Source organism: Epinephelus fuscoguttatus, linkage group LG5 (assembly GCF_011397635.1).
Source record: "Epinephelus fuscoguttatus linkage group LG5, E.fuscoguttatus.final_Chr_v1".
Lineage (NCBI taxonomy): Eukaryota > Metazoa > Chordata > Actinopteri > Perciformes > Serranidae > Epinephelus > Epinephelus fuscoguttatus.
In genome coordinates, this window is record NC_064756.1 from 26,848,906 (window position 1) to 26,861,107 (window position 12,202).

A 12,202-nucleotide genomic window follows, 5' to 3' on the forward strand; every position below is an offset into this window, starting at 1 on the left:
TCATTTTAATCAGAGTTCATTCAGAGCAAGCGGAGAGCACAAGCACAATATCACAACATGTCTACAGCGGTATGACGTTATCATATCATCATTTCACTCTGGTCTGACGCCACACGCAGTCCAAACCAGACAGCACATACAACGAGAGATATAGCACCAGGGTGTTGTGCATAGCAGCACGTCCAGTGGTAGGGTCAGACTTGATGCTAGCAGGCAGCAGGCTGTAAAGGTCATACACAAAAACCTCGCTCACTCACACTCGCACACACACACAGAAGCTAAAACTGGAAGCAGACTCACGGTGGGTAGTGCTCGACTGGGCTCTCATACACTGCAGCCACGTCAGCCGCTGAGGGTTTTAGGAAAAAAAAACACCTCGTGTCACGCTCACGATGAATTGATGTGATTTTGCGCATTTTCAGACAGCAGCATTTTTAAAGAGCTGAACTTCAAGTCCTGGCCCATTCCTTGTCCTTCAACACCTGGAGAGATCAGCCCATTCAGAGTGATACAGAGGCAAAGACGAGACATGAATTTGAATTTTAACAACCACTGAATATTTCACATTAAAATTTAAACACCATTAAATCCATGGCTTTTGAATATTTTACTTTGAAAACCATATATCCAAATATATTTGTTCAGAATTCACCTCTTTGACACAACAATAAATTTATTGATAGGCAATTTCAAAAGCTAAATCTGAATGGCATCCGAGATGTAACTATTTTTGTCAACCTGAATTTTTAGACCTGATTGACCAATCAAATTTGAGCAACCTGAATCTATTTTTTTTTTATTTTAAATTGAAATTGCAGTTCAAGAAATTTCATACTCTAATTTTAAAGAGGTAAAGTCAGAACAAATAAATTTAAATCCATGGTTTTCAAATTAGAATATTTCAATGCTATTAATTCAGTGGGTTTTTTTTTTTTAAGTTCAATGTTAAGTATTCAGTGGCTGTCAAAATATAAATATATATTATGTCTCTTATTTGCTTCCAGAGTGACATTTATTGAGTAAATACAAAGGGTTCTCCTTTTTCAGGCCTATATGCATATTTTTTTTCTTATTTAGCACAATTACGGCATCACAGCTCGGAGGAGAGGATGGAGTACACTGTCACAAAATACTGAGTCATCATAAAAACTGCAGTATTCCCATTAATCGAAGAAGTGGATCTCTATTTAGATTGCAAGAAATATGTCTGTATGTGAAACCATATTGCTGGTGTATTAAGTTTATAGCTCTAACCGCCACTAGACTATGATTTTACTTAGTGTTTAGTTTTTCGGTGTGACCAGAGTCTAATACTACACATGCATTATATTTGAAAAGGTCTTGCCCCTATACATTTATTGTTAATGGCTCAATTTACAAGCTAAAATGTGACTGTGACATATAGTTTGCTAAAATGTCGCTACTCAACCAAAAACAGGGTCCTGCATGCAAGCTGTAGCAATTATATTACAGTTCATTTGGTTCCTTAGCAACCAAACTGATAAGACCAGATATCATCCAGAACAATGAAATGAAAACCAGGACCATACAGCGGAGGCACTGTAACTAGGAAACGCAATCGTAAAACAGATTTTGCATGTCCACAAAACCTCTTATGTGATACAGTCTCAGAGACAAAAGTATCCCCTTGACATTTTCTACAATCATTTTAATGTTGATCTGTCATCCACTCAAAGGTAGAAATGCCCTGGCATACACATACTCCATGTGTACTGATGGCTCTTTTTGATAGTTTGATGTCAAACTGAACTCATATAAACAAAGTGCAAATGATGTGCTCAATAATATAAAGCGGTTCTGTGCACCAAAATACAAGGAATCACACCTTCACACATTTACACACACACACACACACACACACACACACACACACACACACACACATTTTACAGTGGAATTATTTGCATTATTCTAAAAGCTCAACATCAGTGCTCATTCAGAGGTGAACAATATATGACAGGACAGCAAAAACAACAGGTAAGGCGATAAACCAAAAGGAAGAAAGTTGCCTAATTTGTCAAGTCGCCTTTGCTCAAGCACACAAAAGTGTAGAGATGAACTACTTTTACTGCTTCGCTTCGGCCAGTCTATTGCTGATCTCTTTGCTCTTCTTTGTGACGACTCCCTCTGGTTTGGGTTCTGGGGCGACCGAAGACGATTTCTTCTTGGCCGACTGGGAGCTAGCAATCTGCTTCTCTTTTGATTTTTTCACCATCTTCGCTGTTGTTGTTGCTGGTGTCTTTTTTGGTTTGGAGCGAGACACTGGTTTATCCACCTGAAAGAGAAGAGAGGTGAGAACACTGAGATTAAGTACATCAACAGTTAAATAAACTTAAACTGAGGTTGAAGCAATAGTTTGATATTTATGGTAAATGCACTTATGTACTTCCTTGCAAAGAGTTAGACAAGAAGATTAATTTTATTCTCATATCTGTCCATTAAATATGAAATTACAGTGAGCAGTCAATTAGCTTAGCTTAGCTTAGTAAAAACAAACGATCTTGGAATCTATCGGCTATCAGTCTGAAGATGATAAGCCTCTGGGGTATATAGCCAACATTTCAGGAGATCCAGTGTAGCCGGTGGATATCCAGGCCAAAACTTTCTCTTGTGTGCGCTAGTCATTTTGGCTAACCTCTATAAACAGATAACTGCATATGAATGTGGATAAATAAATCTAAAAAGCTAATAAAAAGTAAAATCATCTTTAGATCTTTAGACAACGGGTTCTGAGGTAGCATTTCAGCCACTGCGTTCCACTCTTTTGTTCTCCACGTAGATTGTTTACCTAACACTCAAACATGATTGGACAGTACTACTTGGACTACAAACATTTTACAAATGGAAAGCAGAACAGGTTTGATACCAAAATCTTGTCCCATTGTGTACAGATTCTGTAAACATATGCAGTTATCTGTTTGTAGAGATTAATCAAGGGGCTAACGCCTTGTTTATGCTTACGTATGTGACTGGTGTCCGTAGATCCATCAACACATGGATGATGCCTTTAGTGTCCAACCCAACGAAGTGCATTTCTTTTCAAATGGATAGAAACCTGATAGAAACTTCCTGTAACCATGGGCGAGAGGCTAATTTTGTCCATTTTTCACCATCCAGTAGTTCGGAATATATGTGCTTGGAAAATTACCGGAGCAGAAACAGGACCTGCCAGGTACGTGGAATGTTTTGTGAAATATTTAATTAAAAAGACGTGTGAATGGCTGAACGAGTCATAATGACAATCTGACTGCATATAATGTAGAACCATATTTTAACAGGGTAACATGACTCCAATTCACAATGTGCTCAAACTAGATAAACAAGTTCTTTTTAATCATACAAACTCACTTGACGATCAATATGGGCAACTGAATTGAAGAAAATAGCCTGTTGGCTAGTTAGCAGCCTGTTAGCTAAGCTAGCACACAGTCTCATACAGTCTCTCTGAAATCCACCGCAAAAGTTGAATTTTTTTAATGTAGACTACTTGCGCCAAATTCTGGACTGAAAAAATTATGGAGGGGCGGAGTTTCGCAGGCACATCGGATATTATGGAGATTCCCATAGAAATGAATGGACTTCTGGTTGCCTCGTCTTTGTACACATACATAAGTGGAAACAAGGCGTAAGGCCCAGACACATCAGACCAACATTCAAGAACTAGTGGCTGACAGTTGTGTTGCCTCATGTTGCCCGTGTCTAAGCGAAAAACTTGCACCTGAACACACCATAAAGACTACAGTCAATGGCCAACTAGCACATACGTTCTGTGCCTGTGTGAGACAAAATAACTCGCCATATCAGCAGGCGGCTGTAGTCTGTATGTCATTCAAGAAGGGAAATCAGAAGACCAACTGGACAGATTGGAAATGCTAGTTGCTAGCTTCTAAGCACAATAGCAACAAAACCCTTTGTTGAACAAACAAAGGATATTTACTGCGCAGTAGCGAATAATACAATTACAAACGTATCTGTCATATCATATCAATTACCTAATATAACAAGTTTGTTATGACCTCACACCCTCTTGACTTACGCCGTTTGTTTGCTTTTCTCACTTCCATTTCTGTTCTCAAGCACTGAGCTGAACAGCCAATTAGAGTGATTTGATTCATTAACGGGCTCCACTGTCTCAGATGCTGATTCAACATGCTGAATCAGCCAAGAAAAAGCCAACGAGGGCCAATGAGGGCCAAAGAGGGCCAACTAGTGCCAACTGTGCAGGGACACACCCCAAAAACCAGGGTGACAGAAGCTCACCAACGTCACAACATTAACCAGCGGCCAACTGTCGGCCTTGCTGCGTTAGGGCCTTTAGGTGCTGCAATACTCCTCGGCCTGGGAGCAGTGACTTGCTGGTTTCCAGTCTTTATGCTAAGATATAAGCAGCTGCTGGCTGCTGAGTAACATTTAGCAACAGATATGAGAATGGAATCGATCTTCTCATCGAACTCTCTGCAAGAAAGAAAACAGGCATATTTCCAAAAATGTCAAACAATTCCTCTCAACCACACTTGCTTAATTCATGTCTAAGTCCTATGTTAGCATGCAATACGTACCTTTTTCATCCTGTTACTTAACATAATGACAGGCAAATGACACCATACGATATAGGTGATATTTGCATTATGTGGTTAGTGCAATGAAGACAAAAGAAAAAGAAACACAGCACAAAAGGTGTATTTGTGCCTTTCCTTTTATAGAACAGTGGTTCGTGCAGTTTTCCATCAAATTTTAAAGAAACCATAACATACAAAGTTAATGGTTTATGTTAGTATATGATGTTAGTCTGTCGTCTTAGAGAATGAAATATATTTGGTATCATTCAACTATTAATAGTTGTGGAAAAAACCTAGATGTTTAAGAAGCAGGCGTGTGACTGGAGGGTCACTGGTTCAAAGTCCCATACCAACTGGGAAACTTAAGCAAGGCACTGAGCCTGTCTCTGCTCTTGTGGAGTTGCCACAACGATAAAATGCTGATGGATAAGATCCCAGGCGTTCAATCTGTATAAATGAGTTGGTGTACAGCAAAAAAGTTGCAAACATGCTCAACTTTTGCTGAATAAATAAACCTTATAAGCTTATATATTGTAAGAGATGACAAATGTTTCTAAGAGGCTGTTTCTGACAGTAGAGATGAAGGGCTCTATTTCTGTGAATAGAGGTTGTGGTGCGTAGGGCGTAGAAAAACTTTCTGTACATTTTGTTGCCACAAAACCTGTCGATCAAGGTGGAATTAGGATTATTATCAGTATATTCTTGATGCTGTGGACCTTGAAGAATAAAATTAGATCTTCCAGGCTGCATCATACTGAGCTGCAAACTGCTACTACTCAAATCAAAAGCCAAAAGCATCAACTGCAAACAAGTGTTACCAACGCTCGATTGCCACTGGCATTGGAACACACACACCCCGCTGTGCCTCTCATCCCACTTGTATGCAGTAAAATTCATGGTGAGCCAATTGTGTGCAGACATCTGAGAAGTTATGATCCAAATATCATTTTGCCTGATTAAAGTTGCACCATTTGTCACCAAAATAGAGCCCTAAACAGCGAAGATCTGTTTAAATGCACACTAATCATGTCAAGAGGTTTTTGTCTTGTTGGCCTCCACTGATGCAATAAATCCTTCTCTTAGCTGTTACTTGTAAAGATCACTTAAGCTTCTTTGTTTATTCCATTTATCATGACTCCACCCTCTTGCAAAAACCCACAGAATTTTGCAGGATCAGTTTTTGAAACTATTAAGCTGCAGAAAAGGTGGTGGGTGGTGCAGGCTGAGGGGTGGGCATACAGTGAAGATGTGGCTGATACGTTTTTGCAGGGTTGCATCTGACAGCCGGGTGACACATGTGACTGTGGCTCGCACTGGCCAAGGCGCATACTGTGTGTATGTGTATGTGTGTGTGTGTGTGTGTGTGTGTGTGTACAGTATGCACGTTTGCGTCTGATCAATTTGAGGTCAGCCTCCATGCCTTCTAGAAGAAGCAGAGAACACACCTGACTACAGCAGATTTAGAACAGAGCTGCTCTCAGTCTCTGAGACGTCCTACAAGAATGAGAGAGGGAGCGGCCATATGAACACACCACTATAGACACATTATCAACCAGTTGTTGTCTGAACTACCCAGAACATGCACGCAGATACCAAACTATGTTATCTTTAGATGAAGGCCTACTGTAATATGAGATGATGTCACTAGCTCCTATGATTCAGCATTGGGGTATTAACATTTCAAAGTGATGCAATAAGTGTTCTCTGTATTGGTATGTAAAGTTTGCTCAATTACCTAGTTACTGTTTGCTAAGCTAAAATGTATACAGACTACCTGTTTAAACATTTTATTGGTTGATTAGTAAGCATGGTGGAATATTATAACAATGACAAGTGTTTGTTGTAATTTCCAATATCTTAAACAGGGTGTCTACTGGTAACAGACACTTAAATTTAATACTTTTTAAAACCTATTGAAGATAACTTTTCATTAAATTTAAGACTGATTTTTGGGCAAATTACCTTAATTTATTATATAAGAATATGGTAATTAGTATGAGTTAGGTTAATCTACATTTAACCTAAAGGTAAGAGCAATTATGAAGTTAAAAAAACAGTATTAGGTCCAATGGTTTGTAACATCAGAAATGTGGACTTTCAACCAGAAGAGCTTGACTTGCTTTGACAGAATGAAATTAAAAGGTCCCGATTAAGACCTCACAAATTCAAATTTAAGACCATTTCATGACTTTTAAGGCCTAATTTTTATAGAACAGAATTTAAGAACCTGGTCGAAACTCTTTAAACCTGAACAAACTGGCTTGGTTTCTGTCAAAAACATGGGAAAAGGCAATGAGCAATGAGGAAATGACCACAAAAAATAGCAGGAAATTAGTAAAAAGGGAAAATTAAAAACAAGAAAATGAATCAAAAAAATAAACATACAAGAAAATTACCTGAAAAAAAGAGCTTAAAATTTATAATAATTGTGTAACATAATTTCAAACATAAAATAATGCTAATTATAAATATAGTTTATCCCTTGCTTTTTTAAAATAATTTTCTAAATCTATTAATATTTGCAGTTTGTGGAACATATATTACCAGGCTGCTCATTGCCTTTTCCCCCATGTTTTTGAAAAAATAAATCACACCACTTTTCTTGGGTTCAGAGGTTTAAATACTTCAAAGGGCTTCTGAAAGCAGCATAAGAAAACTGATGTCGCTCCAGGTTGAAAAGACTTGAATTGTGATATAACACAGTTTTGTTGGCGTTTAATAAGCGGTGTTGGAGGACCCTTTACTTAAGTAACAGTACTAATATCACACTATAAAAATACTCTGTTACTAGTGAAAGTCCTGTATTGAAAATGTTACTTCAGTAAAAGTATGTAAGTACACTCAGGAAAATATATTTAAGTATTAAAGGTAAAAGTACTCAATGCAGAAAAATCTAAATCAGTTTAATAAAACAGAATCATGAAAATAATTCAAATGAAAAGAAGCAAGTCCTCATATTCGAGAAGCTGGAACCATGACATGTTTTTGCTTGATAAATGACTTAAACGATCATCACAATAGTTGCCAATTCATTTTCTAATCCATTACCTAATGATTTCAGCTGCACCTGTATATTTTCATATGGTTTGTGTGCATAAATCTGAGGTGTGGTGGACCAGAAGTAGAAAGCATGAGATTAAAACACTCATGTAAAGTAACAGTATCTCAGATCAGTATTTAAGTAAAAGCACTTTGTTGAATTCCACCACTGTTAATAAGAACCAGTCACCTGCCATGGGACCACACTGTGACTTGGATGGCTTATAAAATAAAATATAATTTGCACAGTGGCTCTTCCGGTGAGTGAGAACTCAAATCGAAACAAAGTAAAACTGACAAAGTTTGTAAATCACAAAGCAGCAGAGCTAACAGAGTTGTAGACATGACTGTAATTCATTGTACTTTAAGGAAACTCTACTAATAGTACATGGTGGCACCAGTACGTGCTCTCACCTTGGCAGACTCCTTGCTGGGCTCACTGTACAGGCTGCGTATCCTCCTGCGCTCCAACAGCTTGTTGTCAGTGGGGATAGCCTTCACCTGCTCCCCCTTGTATGTGGCACTGTAGCTGGTCTCCAGACTGGTCTCCTCCACTGGGGGTTTATACTGGGAAGGAGCTTTAATGGGCTTCACTGGCTTCACATCCTTATACGCCTTGAACTCAGTCCTGAGAACAATGGAAAAAGCAAACAGGGAGATTTTTATGACTGCAAATTATTTATATTATACTTATTTCCAGTTATTCTAATACATTTGGATTTGGGCCTGTTATTTCCCCAAATTAAACATGAGGAAGAAGAGCATCAAACCCTCATACTGGATATGCTGGAACCAGAGACTGTTAAGTTCATGATTAATCGATTACCAGAATAGTTACTGATTAATTTTAGGTCATGCTAATTGACCGATCAACACATGGTTTCAGCTGGAAAAGGTTTACTGTAACTGGAATTGATGAAAATGAACACTGCATTTTTGATGTTTTATAGCAACTTCAGTCCCAACTGACTAAGTTCAATAAGACTTGACATGGCAGCATGTTTTACAGACTGGAAATGTGTACTCTTTAAAAAGATCAATCAAGGCTCGTGGACCTTTAAACACTCCTGTTATGGATAATAAGGAGTAAAAAAAAAAATCTCTACTGTAGGGGAGACCGGGGTTGGTTGGCACACTTTTTCCTCTCTGTTGCTCTTCTCTGGCAAAATTAAACAACAAAGGTGAAATGCTGGCTGAAAGCAAACCAAAGCTGTACCCACTCTTAGCTAAGTGCACACACACTTCTGAGGGGTATTAGTGTAAGTGTACTGGTGTATTGTGGTACATGTATTGTAGTAGATGTATTGTGGTATATGTTGTGATGTATGTATTGTGGTCTGTGTAATGTAGTATGTGGTATATGTTTTGTATTGTGCCTACCATGTTTATGGTGTGGTTTTGTGATGTTTAAAACTACATTTTAAACACTATAGGCCTACATGTAAGAGTAAGAACAAGGGTTGAAAATTAGCAATAGCTATAAACTCTCTGTGCAACACATCAGTCTCATACTCTGGACTGGAACTACGCTAAATTGCACCGTCCCTATCAAATAAAGAATTTGAAAAAGTAAAAAATCCAAATAACCAGAAAATATGAACATTTAATAGAATGCCTGCCAACTTTATAACCAACATTTTAAGCAATTCATTAAAATGTCTCATATTTTTGCTATTGACCAATAAAAATACCACTGACAAATATCCAATATAAACATTGTTTTTAATGGTTTTAATTTCTCAAAATACAGTCAGAGGTAGAACTATTAACTTTACAATGAGCTGGCATGTGTGCCACCCAAACCTGCTCACATTTGATCTGATTAACTTAGTGATGAAATTTTGTAAGCCAGCTACCGTTACTCATCCCAGATTTCAAATCTTATATTCAAATGTAGCAGATTTATCTTTTAACTGGAGGTAACACTTTCCAATATCTCTATCTAACACAGTTTTTTAATACATTTAGTCCACAGACAACTTTGTTTATTTTTGATGCTATAAAACTGAAATATTACCCTCACTAAAAAAGTTAGTGACTTTCCAGTGTTTTAACATGATAGATGAGTGTGGGTAAAGAAAAGCTTTTGACATTTTGGTGCTACTTTTTTTGTTTCTGTGACCTTCAAAGGCCCAGAAAATAGCAGTGTACCAACCAACCCTTGTCTCCCCTGTTAGGAAAAGAGATTTCTTATTATTCTTGCTGCTATACTAAAATAAATACTGAATTGCTTATTATTATTATTATTGTTATTATTATTATTAACATTATTTGCCTGTTGTAATCAGCACATAACATAAATGTCATGTCAACATTTGAAGAACAGGGGTCATCTCTAGTGTTTTTTCATGTGTGGTCTGTGTTCTTCCTCTACAACCTACAACTGCCAATTATTAATCTAGCATCTCATTAATTATGTAGGCCTGATCAGATTCAATTTGTATCACTGCTCACAGAGCACATCACAACTGCTCTTCAATAAGTTGCACATTGAGTTTATTGCTCACTTGAGTTCAGTGGGAAAAATCATTTGTAATGAGTTTCTCTTTAACAAACTAAAACCAAAGAAGAAGACACTGGTGTGTGTTCACTTAAATATTTCAGTGGGGGCAGACTGAAGCCGGCGAGTCTTGTTAACTTGCATGCATCACGCAACCGTAATTCAATTCAGAGGAAGCCTGTGCACATAAACCACATTAAGACATGATTACATTCAGACCAGTTTACTGGCTGTACTCATTCATGGGCTGTTGCATTGATTTGGTAGTACTCTTAGGGAGGAACAAATCAATAATGCAACCTTTATCTGTGGCAATATCAGTTTGCTTTGGGGATGGCTGGAGATGGTAACAAGAGACCATGAAACACCAGATTGTGCTTGATGATCTCTGGACAGAGGAGTGTGTCTCACAGAGGCTAGTGGGTTAGCTGACATTTGGTAATGTTGTGTAACAGGGGGGTACCTGAATGCAGCACTGTTGGCGTCAGAATTAAATATGCCTCAGTTGTAAACCATCACGAAGCCACAGTAAAAGGAAAAGGCTTTTATTTCTGAGGGCTTAGAATAAATTAACTCCCATGATATGAGTGTGTATGATGAAGGCTCGCTCTTTGCAGACTTACCTGTAGCTGCTGGAAGTCGACATCACCTGCTTTATCTGTCTGTTGAGAGCGTCTGCAGCTGCTCTGCCTTTCCTCTGCTCGACGCTCACATCTGCAGGCACCTGCGCCTCCGTCTTCTCACCCGTCTGTCTCTCTGCTGACTTTTCCCTCTTCATACTCTTCTTGGGCAGCTCCTTTGACTCTTTCTCGTGTGTTTTCTCCTCTATCTCGCTCTTCTCCACGCCGCTCTCCACTTCAGCGGCCGCGTGCTCCAGCTTGCCGCTCCGCTCCGGCCCAGCGGAGGAGGCGGTGGTGGTGGTGGCGGTGGGGCTGGGCTTGGGGATCCAGGGGTGGTCGTGCTTCTTCGGTATAGGCCAGGGCTTGTAATCCTTCTGATACTGAGTCTCGGTGTTGAACGGAGCCGCCGAGCGTTGGTACTCGTTTCTGGGTTTGCAGCTGGGCTCGGGGCGCACTCTCCACGCCTTGAAGTCTTGGCGCATGACGGACGCAGTAGAGCCATCTTTGCCCGCTGCGGCACCCGTCGCGGGCGGTGCCTTCCCAGCCTCCTGCTCGCCGGGATGGGGCTGGGTTTCTATGGCAATGGTTCCGGCCCTCTTCTGCCTCGGCTGCGGGTGATGGGGAAGATGCTGCACGTCGGCCACATCCGAGTATTTGGTGAAAACCAAAGGCACCGCGATGTCCGCTTTGTCCAGCTCGCTCCAGAAGCGGTTGATGCAGCAAGCACGCGTAATGCACGGCCATGCCATGGTGATAAATACTAGGAGGCAAAAGATGCGCAGAAAAACTCTAGATTGGGAATAAAGGAGTAAATAAACGTCTTACTCACGACTTGAAGACTTGCAAGTGCTCCTCCTCTCTCCCCTGTGCCCTCTCAGTTTCTGCCCAGTCAGGGTTATTGCTCCTTAAAGCTTTATGCAATTCTCTACGCTCAGCGAGCTTTGCAGGAGACTGAGGAAAGTAAAAGTCCCCACGCCTCCCACTGTCTCCTCCTGCAGGCTGTTTGTTCTTACTGAAGTTTAAATGGACTTTGGGGTTTTGCTGTGGAGTGCACGTTGCTGTCTGGTTGCGCATCAAAGCGACCCCACCCACATTTGTGTGATGCTTACGAGATGCCCGGGGTCTGCACTGTGAGTTTGCACGGTGAACTATCACCTGAGCTCGTCACCGTCTGGCCATGCAGAGAGGGAGGAGACATAGTTAACCCCTGTGCTGCCATGTCAGAAAAACTTAGAACTAGAGAGGATGTGGCTGCAGCCTATTGTTGTTGCATGTGGAGGAAATGGCCGATAATGCTGCTGGAGAGGGGTTTACTTTTCCATGTATCAAATTGCAAGAGCCAAATATTTACATTTATTCTTCTTTTTTGTGTCCCCATTTAACATTTACAAGTTTTCAATGTGGTGTTTGCATGCAGTTGTCAAAGATGCATCCATAAGTATGCACACAACTGAAGAAAGTAA

The 12,202-nt window shown here is 39.8% G+C and overlaps 1 protein-coding gene across 2 annotated transcripts; it reads right to left on the reverse strand.

Annotated features, from left to right (window-relative positions):
* Positions 1–11,993, reverse strand: map6b (microtubule-associated protein 6b). Of its 2 annotated transcripts, XM_049577128.1 has the most exons (4): positions 10,743–11,993; positions 8,034–8,247; positions 6,026–6,074; positions 2,240–2,296 (listed from the first exon to the last, which is right to left on the reverse strand). In XM_049577128.1, exons 1-3 carry the CDS (start codon positions 11,486–11,488, stop codon positions 6,030–6,032), a joined length of 1,005 nt encoding a protein of 334 aa, XP_049433085.1. In that variant the 5' UTR covers positions 11,489–11,993; the 3' UTR covers positions 2,240–2,296; positions 6,026–6,029. The 2 variants fall into 2 exon arrangements, with proteins under 2 accessions (XP_049433084.1, XP_049433085.1); XM_049577127.1 differs by lacking the exon at positions 6,026–6,074 and having other exon boundaries at positions 1–2,296.
* Between the last annotated feature and the right edge of the window lie 209 nt (positions 11,994–12,202).

What these genes read in the sequence shown, in the direction of transcription:
- map6b (XM_049577127.1), bottom strand. Translation starts at nt 11,488, where the DNA reads ATGGCATGGCCGTGCATTACGCGTGCTTGCTGCATCAACCGCTTCTGG. An exon ending in TCGACTTCCAGCAGCTACAG is followed by an intron (nt 8,248 to 10,742) that starts GTAAGTCTGCAA and finishes CATTGTTCTCAG; the next exon opens with GACTGAGTTCAAGGCGTATA. An exon ending in CCAGCAAGGAGTCTGCCAAG is followed by an intron (nt 2,297 to 8,033) that starts GTGAGAGCACGT and finishes CTTCTCTTTCAG; the next exon opens with GTGGATAAACCAGTGTCTCG.